Source organism: Pleurodeles waltl, chromosome 4_1 (genome assembly GCF_031143425.1).
Source record: "Pleurodeles waltl isolate 20211129_DDA chromosome 4_1, aPleWal1.hap1.20221129, whole genome shotgun sequence".
NCBI classification, from domain to species: Eukaryota; Metazoa; Chordata; class Amphibia; order Caudata; family Salamandridae; genus Pleurodeles; species Pleurodeles waltl.
The window spans coordinates 139,247,443-139,264,544 of record NC_090442.1 but is presented as its reverse complement, the minus strand read 5'-3'; the positions used below and the strand labels follow the sequence as shown (position 1 = coordinate 139,264,544).

The window sequence follows — 17,102 nt, the reverse complement described above, 5'->3', positions numbered from 1 at the left end:
TCTAATCTATTGCACTGTATGCAACTCCACTCTACACCTCTTCAGTGTACGCCACTTCAATGTACACCACTCCACTATATGCTACTCTACTCTACAGCATTCCACTGTATGCCTTTCCACTTTATGCTATTCCACTGTGTGCTACTTCACTGTGTGCCATTCCACTCTACCCTACTCCATTCTACTCTATTCCATTGGATACCACTCCACTGTACGCCACTGCACTGTACGCTACTCCACTATGTGCTATTACAGTCTACACCACTGTAGTGTACACCACTCCACTCTATGCTATTCCACTGTATGCAACTCCACTATACGTTACTCTTCTCTAACCACTCCAGTGTACTCCACTCTACACCACTCCATTCTACGTTAGTCCATTGGATGCCATCCATTCTACGTTAGTCCATTGGATGCCATTCCCCTATATGCTATTGCACTCTACCCCACTCCTCTGCACACTACTCCACTGTTCACCACTCCAGTAGTATTGTCTGTTTAATGAGTTCCGCTACTTATAATAGTTTTAAGATGGTGAATAAACTATAAATGAAAGTTATAACTGAAACTGTACAATTTTTAAATATGTGCAGTTAAAACGTGGTTTGTATAAGCAAAATAGGTTTTCCTAACTATAACAAAACTTTAACCTTAGTTTTTTAATTGAAAAAATATATATATACACATACATACATGTATGTATATATATATATATACATATGTGTGTATAGATATTCATATATATGCGTACATACATGCAAATCTGTGTGTGTGTGTGTGTATATACATATATAATAATAAAACTAGGTTTAGTGTTAAGCATGAATATGTACAATTATAGTACTGAATTTTTTTATCTCTTCTTTCCTTTCCATTTCTGTCCCTTTTTCATTTACTGCATGTCCTCTTTTTCATTAGCCTATTCTCTCCCTTTATTATATCATTCTTATCTGTTCTCATTTTTACTCCGTTTATCCATTGAGTGTATAACCCTATTTAGTCAATGTACACACCAACAGTTTGACCCTTTTTAGTTAGATTGTTAGATCCAAAAAAATGACAATTACACAAAGAGCGGCTGAGCACTGTGACTTTCCCTTCAAAAATACTGCATGATAGGGATTGAAGCCTGGCTTTTTTTCAAGAGAAATGCTCTTGCTTACCTGAGGATGCAATACCCCCTGATCTGGAGAGAATCCCCTTTAAAGTGCCTTACCAAACAATTCAAAAAGAGGATATAAAGAAGAAATATCCAGATTTGCCTCAGTTGGAGTTCTCAAAAGATGTGCCTGCAAAAATAGTTCCTTAAGACAAATCAGCCCGTTCTGTGTCAGCTCACCCCTCGATTGTAACCTCTTTACTTGCAACCACAGGTTTCTTTTCTTCACTGCCTTAATCAGTGGCACTGTCAGTATGTATTCCGCTGTCACTGCTTCAACCAACAACTCTGTCAGCAGTGTCAATCGATGAACAAGCATCTGATACCTCTACCAATGCAGATGGCTGCCACAATGTTGCTCTTTTTCGCAGTGCCTGTCTTGCCGATTACTTTTGGACCAATTGGTGCTTCCTTTCCCAGGAGTACAACAGTCATCCTGTTGACAGCCCCCTCTTTGACAAAACGATTGACGGACACTGGAAAACGAACTTCCAAATCTCATTTCCACATTCCTATTCACCCACATCACAGACACAAGCTGCCCATGTGAGAAAAGGGGGGTCATCTGTTGTTTCCATATTTTTGGCTGCTGAAGGATTCAATTGCTCAAGAAGAAAGCGTGTATGTGGAAAGTTGCCTTGTGCTCTTTCGGGACCCTGCTGAGAGGGCCAGGTCGAACAATGAGCAATCATCTCTCCCTCTGAGCTTCACAAATGGTGGCCAAGACAGCCCTAAGATCCCTCTACCACTCCTCAGACATACTCAGCATTGCTTCAGTGTCCCTGAGACACTTGTAACTGGGGAAAATGGTGTGCTGGTAAGCAAGAGCTGTTTAATGATAGAAATCCTATGTAGTATTTACAAACTTTAACCCCAAAGAGATTGGCAGAGTCAACCAGTCTGGGCAAGCTGGTGCAATGGGTCCCAGGTGATAGTGCAACCTACAAATCTGCATAGCAATGTTTGTGTTTTGTTAGAAATTGGGGGCTTCATTTACAAGCGGCTCGCCCGGCTGGTGCGTCACTTTTTGTGAGGCAGCATAGGCTGCAGGTGCAAATCTACAAAGCCATGCAAAGCCACTTGCGTGGCTTTACATGGCCTTGTAGGTATGGAGTAAGGCAACAGCACAAGTCGCTGTTTTGCCTTACATTGCATCAAAGAGGCATTCCATGGGTGTTGAGATGGGTGTTCCCACGCAATACCCATGGATTTTGACGTATTCCCAGATTTATACGATTTTGTGAAGGTGGGAATGCGTCAAAAAACTACGTCTCCCCAGGTGAGGCATAAGGGAGGTGCATTCTGCAGCGCCATAGAAGGAGGTAAAATGCCTCCATTGATTGTGTCTGTGCAGGTAGGTGCCCCTTCTTGCACAAAAACAATCATCCCTACAATGCAGACCCCCTTGCACCATGGTGCAAAGGTGCCTGCGTTGGCGCATTATCAGCCTATTGTGTGCCAGCGCAAGGGGAAAGGACAGGCTAGATATGGCGCTTTCCTGCAAACAACTAAATCAAAGAATCTCAACAAAGTAAGCTCCAGTGATATCTCGGAATCTGAAGTAGGAACAGGTCCCTCGGAAAGTGAGAGTATCAGGGAACAGGGTACTCCGAATAAAAGTGCAAGTGTACATTTTCCACAGGAAAACAAATTAATCAGAGAAACCAACAGAAAGATCCCTTAACAAGCATGCCCTGCAGACCACACAAATGAAAGAGCAGGAGGGGATTAAGGGGAACCGTAAATACCCAGTCACAGAGGATTCTCAAAAGCAGAACGGTAGGGGATTATCGAAGGTAAATGAGACCAGCCTCACAGTGGTCAATCTGACAGTCAAGAGTACTTAGTGGCATCGAAATACAAGTCCCGCAGTTGGGCCTTACGCTCTGTCCCTCAATAAAATTGGACTTTACTCAGACTCGTATTGATCTATTTCAATCCATAAGGAAATTGAAACTTACGAAAATTCATTCTTTGCATCCTAAATAACCAAAGTATAGTGATGTCAGTATAAGGGAACTGATAGATACTCTCAAAGGAGGAGACCTTGAAACATTATTCATCCTTCAGGAACTGGGGGACGGAATCCTGGAAGGTACAAATGAGGATTTGGAGGAGACTGTCCAAAGATTGGAGTATGATGGGATAACGCAGCTGAGTGGCAGAAGTGATTTTAAAATGAAATCATAAATAATCCCCCAGACTCCTCATGATGCCATTGATTGTTTTCAGGCAGCAGTAATACGGGGCTTGGCGAGGTTAGTTGCGCAGAAGCCAAATAGGTATGAATTTAAGTGGGACAACATGACAAAAAGACAATGGCAAGCCGTGTCAGCCCTAAACAATTACTACACCATGATCAAACCATCGGACAAAGGGGGCAATGTGGTATTGCAGTCAAAGGACCAATACCGCAAGGAAGCTTTCAGGCAACTCATGGACACATCATGCTACAAGCCTATAACAAAAGAGCAGTGCTTGGATAGTAAACAAGCTTATTATGAGTTGTACGATTTTTGAAGGGATAGAGGCATTTTGGAATATGAGGAATACCAGTATTTCACAGTAGAACATCTAAGGATTCCCACTTTTTACCATATATACCTAAAATCCACAAGAATGCAAGAACTCTGTCAGGATATCCCATTGTTTCATCGAGGGGTAGTCTTTTGGGGAATGCCTCTGCCTTCATTTGATTCATTTCTTTTCCCTTTGGCAAGGATTTAAGTTCATATGTAAGGGACACTATGGACTTCTTGAGACTCGTTGAGGGCATTCAGTGGGAACCAGGGCTCCTTCTGATACCTTTGGACATAATAAGCTTGTACACAAGCATTTCACATGAGTTGTGATTACAGGCAGTAGAGTTCTTTCTCAAGAGCAGACCTTTGAAATACAAATACTATGAGTACAATGTGCTGTTGTTGCAAATAACTACCTTCTGCTTGTACAATCATTTTTTTCTATTTTCAGGACAGCTGTATCATCAACAAGGGACTGCCATGGGCACATGCTTCGCCCCAGCTACACAAATTTTTTTCATAGGTTGGTGGGAGAAGCACGTGGCCTGGGCAGAAGAGAATGATAGCTGGGTGGAACTGGTGGTCCTATGGGCCAGATATATAGACGATCTTTTTGTAGTATTGAAGGGTTCCAGAAAGTCAGCGGACGAGTACATTGCCAAACTCAATACCAATGATCTGAATTTGAACTTTACTAGTGAAATCAGCAGTGATATTGAAGTGCCATTTCTGGACTTGTTTATGTACAGGACAATCAACTACAAACTAGGCTGTCCAGGAAACTGACAGCAGGTAATTCCCTATTACAAGCGAGGAGGCAGTATCCGGGGACTTTGATTAAAAGTATCCTAGATGGGGAGTTATTGCGCATAAAGCACAATTGCTCCGCACTTAAAGAGTATGAGGAGGCTGAAAGAGAGACTTGTGAGAGATTTGCAAATAGGGACTATTCCTGGAAGTTACTACGAGAAGCTTCTCAGAAAGTTCGGATGGAAGACAGGAAGAATCTATTTGTAAGCAATCAAATAAACGCTTCCTAAGAGGTTTCCAGGATGATAACCAATTTTTCAGAGGATTCCAAAGATTTCTATTAGAATATGGGATTGGTGATGGCTCAATAATCTACAGTTTTTAGAGGAAACATATATATATATATATGTATATATTGCCTAAACACTTAATAGGAGCAACTTTAAAAATGGGAAGGAAAATTAATCACAATTTACCCGGGCACCCAAGGTGCAGGCAAAATAAATAGCTGGTATTTAACAATATTTAAGAAAACACTACCAAAACAAGTAAAAATACACTCTTTAAAACAGATTTGACACTGAAGAATAAGAAACTATTTTAACTGGATGTGAACCATGTGCACAGGCGTTGTGCAGTCACTCAAATGAAAGGGAGTCAATGGATAAAGTGGGTTAACCCACTGCCTCATATTGTATGCTGTGGTAATGGAAGCAAAATGTGAATGACAAATTTATACACAAATGAATGACACCCACTGACTAAAAGCCCTTTTATATATGTTTATTATGTATGAGCATTTCGGAAATAACAATAGTCTGCCAAAAGCAGCTAAAACTGTCTCAAAGGAAAGATCAAAAAGGGATAGTAATGCTATTCTGCCATATTTAATTGGCGATAGACAGCATTTTAAAATATCTTAAGATGCATGTTGCAGTGTATAATACTGGTAGGATAAACCAGATGGTTAAGGCACTTGCTGGAAAGGTATGTGTGTATTTTTTGGTAATAGACTTAAATCATTAAATAGTTTGGAAAGTTGATGTGTCTGTAGTCTGTAAGTCACACATGTCTACTTTATATATGACAACTTAATGGGTTAGTGTTTTTATTTTAGAGATTCAAGTTTGGGTGATAAGTCAGCTTTGCATAGAATCCGTAATGCATAACTTTCAATTTTTTGCAGGTAATTTAAACAACTGGCAATGTATTTTAATAGCAAACAAACTGATTTTTTGTGAGTGTGAACTTGTTCTGGTGTCAGCACACACAGCACACATTTGGGAAGTTATAGTATGATAACCCGCATCCTATTATACAAGTTATAAATTCAGGACTACAATTCTCAGGAGCATAAAAAAAAGACAGGACTGCAAGACCTACTCCCACATGATTCAACCATCATTTGCTAGGAACGGAATAAAAGTTTCCTATCACAGCTTTCAATTCCATTAGGATCTCCACGGTACCTGCACTTGCAATGGACTCTACTCTAGGACCCAACCCATTTTAAGCAGAAGCTGAACTCCTGCTCTCAATGCTTGCAGGTTGAATTCTATTGAGGGGTGTGTTTTAGTGGCAGAAGGTGATATCTTTTTCAAGCTAGATCACAAAGCATACCTCTGTTTTTGTTATGAAATAACAAGTGAGCTATTCTCTATCATAGCTCGAAAATAAGCAGAAGGCCACTTTTTCTTAGTGTCCCCGATGTCGCCACGGATTGAGACTAGTTGGTGCTGCACACTGGAGTGACCTCTGGGTGATAGACCTAGCGCGAAGTCAATCTCTGACTAAGATTTGATACTTGAGTATTTATTGTATCTAATTGTGGATTCTATCTTATATTCTGAAAACAAATGTAGGGATTGAAGACACTAAGGCATCAGACTAAACAATCACAGTGACAAATGTGTAATCTTATCACATTGATTATAGGTAACCATCATTATGAACAGTGACAATATGTTATCCTAGACATTAAGAAGACATGATACAAACAGTTCTACTCATATCTTTAACACTTCATAGAAGGTGTGAAAGAGATAGAAGAGTCTGAGAACAGGCACAGAATAGAAATGATCTAATAGAGCCAAATGATGGAAATAGAAAACCTGGAATGGGAACTTTCACAATGTCCACAAAAAGAGTGCTGTGTTTGTAAATGGCATTTTATAGGTGGATTGTGCATCAGCCACCTCCTTCTCCTGTCATTGGCAGACTGTGGAGAATAAGAGGGCTGACCTGCACACTGGCAGTGTTCTGAGTTGTGTTTTCATGAACACTACTAAATTAAATAATTAGCAGCATGGGCTAAGGCTTGGGGCATTCTGTAGCAGCTGACAGATGGCAGGGCTGTGCACAGATGTCCCTGTTCATGAGCTGCCTCTGGTTGGATATGGCTTGACGTCCTTCTCACGTGGTGTGTGCACCATTGCTAAGCCTTTTTCTCTAAAATGGCAGTGCTGGAAAAGAGGGAGATCCTTGGATCTGGCATGTATTATGGAGCCAGATCTGTAATACAGCCTGGCCCCAGAGAAATATGCGGACTGTGTCCCCATGTAATTTACCACATAGGATGATTTGTCACTTGGGTACCATCCACTTAGTCAACCAAGTGGACTCCTTAGGGTTGAAAAACTTGGGGGACACTTATTTCCATCTTCACATACACCCTTGGCACCACAAGTATCCCTCCTTCATGGTGAATGGTTACCATTACCAATTCAGTTTAACGAGAAACTGCATAAAAGGTAGACTCATACGGGAGGGGTGACTGGGTTGGAATATTTTATATGTGACTAATGCACAGTGGAAGTTGTGTTAGTTTATTTGTAATATAACTAGGTTGCATGTTGGATGTTGATTGTTCTTTGATATAAAAGTGACATATATATATATATATATATATATATACATACAATTTTCTTTTAAACACTTGCCAATTCAGACTACTGCCCTTTAGTTTAACATTGGCAACATAAGTGTTCACAAATTGCCGGCCCACAGTAGCAGCCCACTAGAGCTGTCAAGGATTTTTCCTGATCTCAATGATTAACTGAACAAAGGACCCTCATACCTGCAATGCATTCATTACTTTCACTCAGCTGTGCCTTCTAGATGGCCAGGCCCTTACCTTCAGAAGAAAAAAATCCATCCTCTGTCCAAGTCAAGACCCTTATTCTACCAGTCAAGACCTCTTATTCGTGGGAGGTTGTCCCTGCATGGTTATTCTGAAAGCCTATAGATTCCAAGAAAGCGACATAAAAACCTCTGAACTTGGCTTGAGATATCAATAGAAACAAGAGAATAATCTACAAATGCAGAGTCATTTTAGAAATGATGTCATCATGCATACGTGTGGTACCGCAATGTTAACATTTCACATGTGACTACTGCAGAAACATGTAGATCAGCAATGGAGGCTAACCATAGGTCACAGGGAATACCTGGCACTTATCACCCACAAATACAAGCAAGCACTTCTTGAGGGGAGAATCCTCAGCACAGGTCAAGGCCTTTACTCAGTAGGTATTCACTATGTTTTCACAGTGGACTATCCTCTTAAAAGGTAGGGTGCACATCAACAACAGCTGTCCAGGACCGGCCTCTGGTCTGTTCGGGAGTCCACATCAGTGTGCTAGAGCCGAGGGCCGTCAGGCTACTCGGATGGCCTTCTTAGCACACAAACACAACCCCCAATGACACACTTTACTCAGAAGAGTCAACATGAGCACTCTGCATTATGTAAGTAAACAAGGTAGAATATAGTCTCAAGTTTGTCCAAGAAATCACCAGAAAAATGTCATTGGGTCCTCCAAAAGGGTATCTTACTATCAGTGGAACATGTGATAGAGCTGCAAATTGTAATGGCAGATGCTCTCAGCAGATATAATTCTGACTGCCAAGAATGTGAGCTGGATGCATGACAAAATCACTTGGCCTTTCAGAGATGGAGAAAACCCCCAGAGTATTTCAAAGACCTATCCTTCACCAGCAGGTGGGGGTGACAGGGGACTCAGGGAGAAGCACTTTAGATCTTTGCTTACATCTTTCAACCAATTCTCCTAATTTTGAGGGTTATACATTAACTCATGAAAGAGGCTTGTAAGCTGATCTTGGGTGCAGACATCTGTGTACCTCGAAGATTTGTCACACAGACCTCAGAGGTCTGTCAGTAGACACCCTAATTTGGTGTAAATCAGAGTCTTGCCTTCTCACAGAGTAACTAGGATCAAGATCAGTATCGTGACCCAGCATCACTGTACAGGACTGCCTGACTGATTTAGACCTAGAATTTAAATGTCTCAACATCCCTACAGACTGCCTACCAGTGTCAAGCACTTCTTTTACAACCAAAATCTATGCCTTAAAATGGGAACATTTTTGCATCAGGGAGGCTGCTCATTAGAAACATTTTATTCAATGCAAGAGGAATGAAATTCTGCCATACTTCCCGCACCTAGTAGACTGTGGACCCTGATTTGAGCATTCGTCAGTACAAATACATCTGGCGGTGTTTTCCAGGTCCCTAAATTCTTTGATGGTTTTCTAAGGAGTGGAAAAAATTGACAAGGATACCATTCCGCTCCCTTAGCAAATATTCAACCTGGTTGTGAAGTCAGTATTGTTCTAAGGGCTCTGATGAAAACCTTGTTCATCCTACACAGAGGCTTCACACCAGATAATATCTTGAGAAACAGCTTTCACTCAAGTGGTCGAGGAAATTCAAGCTTTGTGCATTCAACTCCCTATTTCAAGTTTGAAAAGAATAGTAATGCTATCCAAAATATTTCCTTCATGCCCAAGGAGACTCCATCCTTCATTTAACTGAAATGATTTGCCTAACAGCATTTGTTAATCAACCGGTCTTTCCAATAAAGAGAGCATTTCATTCACTGGACATTAAGCACTGGATAAAGTTCTGCATCAAAAGTACAAAAGACTTTAGGAAGTCCAACAAGTTCTTCATCTCCTCTGACAACATTATCAATGGGAGTTCTATGTTGAAGCAAGGCATCACATGCTGGACAACAGTGTGTACTACATTCTGCCACTCCAAAGCTGGCAGACCTCTGCAAAACAGAATTGTAGCTCACTTCGGTAGAGGTATGGCAGGGACAGTCAAACTGTTCATAGAAGTAGCTTTAGTGAACATTTGTAAAAGAGAAATGTGGGTCTCCAGCCCCTCCTTAAAGGAGCACCACTGCTTCCACGTCCATTCAGGATCCAAGACAAGAGATTGGGCTGCATAATCTGTTTCATTCAGGTGACCATCCTCATTTCTACCAGGCATAAACCAAATTATTTAATACTGCTGCTTTGATAATCATAATTCAAGCACACACACCTACGAAAGATTCATTGCTGGTGAAGAAAAAGCTACTTACCTGTAACTACATTTCTCCAGCATTGAAATTCATAGATTCACATGCAACTTGCCCTCCTCTATGTTTCTCAAACTAGAAATCATTACTCTTGAAAATCTGACAGTGGAAACCGATGTGAGGAATTGAAACTCAGAGTCTCTCTCTGTATCATTGACCACAGTTCTGGTTTTGAAATGGGGTTGATAGACTGCAGGTATTCTATTGATATTTGAATTTATGAATAAATCTAGGAACAATACCAATTCTGCAGAACTGTAGTTACAGGTAAGTAACGTTTTCTTTCTAAATCTGTCTCATGCTATTTTGCCTGCCACCCCCCCCCCCATTTCAGAATGTACATTTATGTACTGACATTTGAATGACCACTGAATTGTACTGGAACACGTTGACAGACAGAAGGCCAATTTGTGTTTTCTATATCTGTTTACTGCACAAAATAATTTAACTGAGGTTATTTTTTAATAAAGTTGTGATAGTTGTGTTTCATAGATTCTTGTTTTTTTTGATGCAGGATTGACCAAACAACTCCAGTGCTTTTGGATGATCCTGTACTTTTAAAGATTGGTCTAAAGTACAAGAAATCTTCTGCCCAGATTGCTGTTCGCTACATACTCCAACGAGACATTGTAGTTCTGGCTAAGAGCTTCACTCCAGAGCACATTAAACAAAATATTCAGGTTGGTATGTACTTGTGTATTGGTGCATAGAGGATGGACCTAGCTTCAATGCAACAGTGTTATACAGGAATAGGGTATTGACAATTCATTGAATGGAAAGGGTGGTGTGGCTATGTATAAGTGGAGAATCCCTTAGTAAGGAGGTGGGGGGGGGGAGGGATTAAAGTGTTCACAGGGAAAGAAATGGAATTTACTTGGGAGAGTTGGCTGCAAAAAAAGAGGAGAGATGTGTGGTAGATAGGGTCTGGACCTGATGTATGTTTAACACAAGAAGTTTAATCGGGGAAACACGACCTAGCGTCCATCCATTCCAGGGAGAGACCGGTAACTGATCTCCCTGGAACATTGAGGCACACACATTCTAAAGCTCAAAACATCACACATCCTTTTCCCTTCACCCTATAAATAATCATCACAAAAAATGAAAAGATACAAAATAAATACAAAATAAGACTAAAGCAAAACAAGGGAAACTAAAAACACATAACAATTCAAGATCTAAAATAATCATTCAAATAGACAGGAGACCTATGTATTCTTGCACTCCTGATGGGCTCAGCAGTCTTCTTCTCTTTTCCAGCCGCTCTCCACTCGCCGTTATGCGCGTACACTGCAGCCGCTCTCCTCACCTTCACTTCTTAAGTATACAGTTGCCAGTATGCGCGGTATGCGCATTCACCAGAGCCGCTCCACAACCAGTGAACGGTACAGAGTCGAAGAAAGCTAGCTCTCACCAGTGTTGAGACGCCATAAACAGTACGGAAGTCGAGGGTATTGACGAGCAGACGGGTGACAGCTGGAACCAAACGGGATAACCTAGGTCGTGTCAAATCAGCAACTCGTCGCCAAAATGTGGCAGATAGGGTTTGGACACGATGTATGTTTAACACAAGAAGTTTAATTGGGGAAACACGACCTAGCATCCATCTATTACAGGGAGAGACCGGTAACTGATATCCCTGAAACATTGAGGCACGCACATTCTAAAGCTCAAAATATACCAAGATGACTTTCACAAATGTGGTAAATACTCTGGGCTTAGACAGACAGATGTGTGGCACAAGAGCTTGCCTGAGATATGTGTTTGTAAATCACCAACCTTTGTCTACTATTGAGAACCAGAAGGTTAACAGGTGACAGAACATCTAATACCCCCTTTAATTTTTGAATGCTTTAGATGGAATCCATTGTGTCACTACTCTCAAAAATCTTTGACTGCCTATGCTGGATCTTAAAGGTGAAGGGTCACGTTGACATAATACCTCTTCTTTTATAATTAGAACCTAAAGTGCCCATTAATGAAACATGTTGTTTCTCGCTTCTGTCTGACCTGTATGAGCACTAGTTTTTCTTTAGATATCCAGTCCTAGAAATGGAACAAAAATGAGCTATTATCCAGGGATGGCTGGGAAGACAGAGAGAGTTTGAGTGGGAAGCGTTGGGTGTCAGGCTTGGAACTAATAGGTAGTTGCCTTGTCGAAATTTACTTCAGCAACTCAACACATCAATACTTTATCATTATTGACACAGGTAGCCGTACATATTGATTTTGTGTGCTATAGTTGCCTAGTTCCTGCATCCTCTTAGTGGTTCAATAGCCTTGCTGGTGTGAGATGCATCCACTTATATAGAGTTTTGAAGAGTGTTTCCCTAACTTGAGCGAGACTGGAAAAGTTACTTTTCCTAATTAATATCTCTTTCCACAGACCCTTCCTGAGCTAAATCTTAAGCCCCTTTTCTCTGTCTTGTAGTTCTGCTTATGCCTATAGGTTTGGACAATCAAACATCCACCATTTGCGTCAATAACACCTCCAGGAGTGACTAATTTAAACAACCAAGTGTTATAAAATTGTGTTCGGTTGTTGCCTCAAGTCTGTTAGTTAAAGCACCTCTTTATATATTTTTTTTTATGTAAATGTTTAATCGCATATTCTGCTTTGTCTAGTTTCATTAATCGTCTAGCCTCATACTGCTATGATGTTCCCCAAAATATGCTGATTAGGCACATTTCTTCTTTAAATGTTAACAGTTTGTGCTTCGTTGCATCACTTTGTGCCTTCCTCTCTCTCTTCAGCCGCGCTATCTCTGCTACAAAATTACCCTTTATTACCACTTTGGGTTCCTGCCTAAGTCAGCCTAAAACATTTTCTATGCATAGGTCTATAGGAGAACAAGACACCATCTCTAGTTGGAATAATTTTGAAAAAGTAAGATAGGAGTAGAAAACATATTTATTAAAGACCCTTTGGGATAATTTAACCTATCTAAACAAGAAAATAAAACACTGAGAGATTTAAAATAAAAGAAACAGATGACTATAAAACCCATAGGTGTGTAGGCTATCATTACTTTTTATGCCCCAACTACATAAAACAGACAGTATTATATTGGATAATTTAAGAAAATATATTGACTTTAACACAATAAGCTCTAGAATCTGGCTGGAGTTGCCGAGAATAGTATGAGTTTCTTATTAATCTGAAACCCCACAACCCCAGCCCTTTATGGGATATCCAAAATACATTTAAGGATCCACCACTTATACTGATTGTGTATTTGCTCACCCACAGAAACACTGTCTAAATATGTAGATCATTTTTAAGACCATTATTTCAGGCAATTCCATCTTATGTAAAGAATACAGCATGCATGATTAAGAAAGTAGAGGGTCTCAAGTTAAGAAGTGGTGAGGATCACCTGGTCACAGTGGGCATCAAGGTCATTTACATCAACATACCACAGAGAACAGCAATAGGTAAAGTATGATAATTTCATATGGAAAAAGGCATCACAGAACAGGTTGACTTGGAATTTATAATTCGATCTTTAGAATTAGTACTGATGTAAAACATATTCTTCTTTGCTATACAGCGTTACTGAGAGGAATATGGGCACCAGTATGGAGGCATACTCAATATATGTGTCGCTAACTTGTATGTAGCAACCTTTGAACGAAACCTAATTTACAATGAGGTACAACCATGTTTGAAAACATCTATAATTGGTCACAGTATCTATAATCAGTCACAGCATAGATATTCAAGAAGAATTATTGGTGTGGCTAAAATGTTAAATGTTCCCCATGTGTTAGTAATGAGGAAGTACCATTTTTAGACATTAACATTCTTGAATTTTAAAAACATTTACAAACCCTACTTCCCTTACTTTGGTAGCTAACATTTGAGGAGTAGAAAGTAAACTTTTGGACAATTTCTCCAAACAAAAGTAGCTGAATTAAAAGACATAATAAACTGTTAGAACACGGTTTTCAGAATAGACTTGTGAATCAGCCACTTAAGATTGCCGGATATTATCATCCTGAGGCTGCCTTCAACAAAGATAATTTGTGTGTCATCGGATTCATTGAACAAATAAATAAAATAATGTAATCAATAAAATTGCCATATTCAGAATATGAATATTGAGACACATTTCTGTAAACCATAATTTGATCTAAAAAGATATAGAAATTTCAGATGTGAAGTTCTACACACTCACAGTGACGAAGAGTAGAGGGTCCAACAGAAAACAAGGATGTTTTGCCCCAGTATTAGGTCATTTCTTTTGTGGTGACTGTCAACCTTATGATAAGGTCTGGAAAACAATTATGATTGAATTTTAAATCAGGCCCCTCTGTTTAAAGGAAATGACCAACTGCAGAACAAAAATTTAATCTATCCTTGTGTAAGATGGAAAGAGAGATAGAGAGATAGAGGACTAAGACTACAGATATATGAACAAAGGTCCACAATTAGGAGAAAAGTCTTCGTACCTCCTTTGGTGAATCATTTCACATGAACCACTCGGAAAACAATGTTTAGTGGTTAGTTCTTGTAGGACTAAGGCGGTCAGTAAGGAATGGAGGAAATTGAGGGAACAACTCGATCTTCAAATTAAAATCGTAGAAGAGTGGGCTTAATGAACAAATAAAGCATGAGGACGTGATTCTGATTCCTGCAATGATTTGAATGCCTGAAACAATGAGTTGGGCTTCGCTCAACTGGATGATAACAAACTATACTTCTTTGCAGTTACTCGTGTAGAATCATAGTCTTTGGGCTTGATTTAGAACTCTAGGGCTGGATTACTCCATCGCAACAGAGACGAATAACCCATTCGCATAGACTATAAGAAAACAAGTTACTTACCTGTAACTACAGTTATCCAGTATTGGTATCTTTCATAAATTCACATGCTTGAATCATCCCCGTCGTCGAAGTGGGAGTCCCACGGTACATAAAATAGCAATAATTAACATTTTTTTTTTTTTGCCATTGGCTATAATGGAGCCAGCAATTGCTCACATAGCCTATCCATGTCCTTTTGTGAAAGGACCCAAACCTGCCTGCTGTCCAATCAGGCACCAGCACCCTCTAGAACCTTCTCCAGAGAAGCTCCCTTCATCAGATTTTCCAGCACGAGAGTGAAAAATTATAACCTGAGAGGAAATGCGAGCATCAAAGGGGAGGAGGGTGGGTCGCATGTGAATTTATGAACGATACCAATACTGGATAACTGTAGTTACAGGTAAGTAACTTGTTTTCTTATCCAGTATTGGATCTTTCATAAATTCACATGCTTGAATCTAAATAGACAGCAGTATGGTTGATAAACATTGTATCCAACGTGGATGGAGGGTGCGAGCATGAAGACCCTCTATCTCCAATATAAATAGTTAACTCATACATTTCTCATCGTGAGCTTCGAAGGAACATAGATACTTTTAAGTACATGTACACATATACTGAAATTCATGCTGTAAATGCCGATATATATATATATATATATACATACATACACATTACATATTCATATGGAAGCATAATAGAAAACATGGTTATTTGCATTTCAAACCATTTGTCAATAACTAAGGAAAGGTCTCACCTTAATGAAAGAGATGGCGTAGAACAGCTTGTCCTACTAGAGAGTCGGTTCTTTGTGATGACTCCAAACAATAGTGCTGCGTAAAGGAGTGCGAAGTTTTCCATGTCGCAGCCTGGCATATTTTATCAAGGGTAATACCTTGAAACAAAGCAGCTGATGTGGAGACTGCTCTCGTGGAGTGGGCTCTCGGGCGCCTAGTCAACAGTCTTCCTGCCTTGGTGTGACAAAACTGGATTGTCGAAGAAATCCATCGGCTATAGTGGCCTTGGTTACTTCTGTTCCCTGTTGTCCAAGAGAATAAGATACTAGGAGTTGGTCTGATTTTCTGATGTGTTTGGTACTTTGAAGATAACATTTTAGGCATCGTTTGATGTCCAAAGAGTGTAGAGTTTTCTCTGCGATCGTAGTAGGGTTTGGAAAAAAGGTTAGTAGAATAACGGGTTCATTGAGGTGGAACGCAGATGGAACCTTGGGAATGTATTTGGGTTTGGTTCGGAGCATAACAAAGTCTTCAGAGAAAACTAAAAAGGGTTCTTTAGTAGTGAACGCCTGTATATCACTGACTCTCCTGGTAGAGGTGAGAGCGAGCAAGGTTGCCACTTTCCAAGTGATGTACTTGAGCTCTGCCCTATGAATGGGCTCAAAAGGAGCTTTCATGAGCTGGGAAAGGACAATATTAAGATGCCACTCTGGCGGAGGTAACCGCACCGGGGGAAAAGTGCGGAAAAGCCCTTTCATAAACTGTTTGATGACTCTGGATGAGCCGATAGATGGCATGTCAGCCGATCGCCTGTAAGAGGCTATAGCTGCTAGGTGAATCTTGACTGATGCATGGGAAAGACCAGCTTTGGAGAGAGAGAGAAGGTAAGAAAGAATTTGCTCAGGGTTAATTTGAAATGGGTGAAAATTGTTCTGAGAGCACCAAACACAGAATCTCTTCCACTTGAGTTTGTACGTTTTGTTCGTGCTCTCTGCTCGTGCCTTAGAGAATATAAGTCTACATTCTTGATCAATGTTCATATCGTGAAACTCTCTGTTCTCAGGAGCCAAGCATGCAATTGTAGTGAAGTTGGGTGGGGATGTAGGATGAGACCCTGATTCTTCGTTAGAAGATTGTGGTTGCAAGGCAGGGGGACTGGATTGGCTACTGACCGGAGTAGGAGCTCCGTGTACCAGTACTGCCTGGGCCACTTGGGGGCTATAAGAATGATCCTGCAGCATTCGGCCTTCATTTTCCTGAGGAGCCTGGGAATCAGTGGAATGGGGGGGAAAGCGTATGCAAAGATCCGGGACCATCTCATCAAAAGAGCATTTCCCCACGACCCCGGGAGTGGGTATCGACTGGCGTAAAACTGGCATTTGGCGTTCAGATTGGTGGCAAACAAGTCTAGGATCGGCCGACCCCATCGTTGGAAGATGCCCTCGAGTATGTTCTGGTTGAGGTCCCACTCGTGGCAGTTGTCGTTGCCGTGGCAGACCCCGTTGTTGCACAGGAACTGCCTCTATAGCTCCTTTGGCAAGAAGGCTGAATACTTCCCCTTGAAGCAGACGAAGATGGAGAGATCTGCCTGATGTTGGTGGATGATGCGGTGGCTTTTGTGTGAATTCCAGGGTATGACCTCTTGTCACTATATCCAGCACCCATCTGTCTGATGTTATTTTCTTCCACTCTTGGATGATGTTGGAAATATTTGCTCCTATTTGCTGATGTTGCGGGCAT

The 17,102-nt window shown here is 40.6% G+C and overlaps 1 protein-coding gene across 1 annotated transcript in view; it reads left to right on the top strand.

The window, feature by feature from the left end:
- LOC138287473 (prostaglandin-E(2) 9-reductase-like) overlaps positions 1 to 17,102 on the top strand; it is a 186,561-nt gene that overhangs the window by 151,121 nt on the left and 18,338 nt on the right. Inside the window, exon 7 of the mRNA XM_069227914.1 lies at positions 10,333 to 10,498. Within this exon, the coding sequence (XP_069084015.1) occupies positions 10,333 to 10,498 (166 nt within the window). The remainder of the gene's footprint in view (positions 1 to 10,332; positions 10,499 to 17,102) is intronic.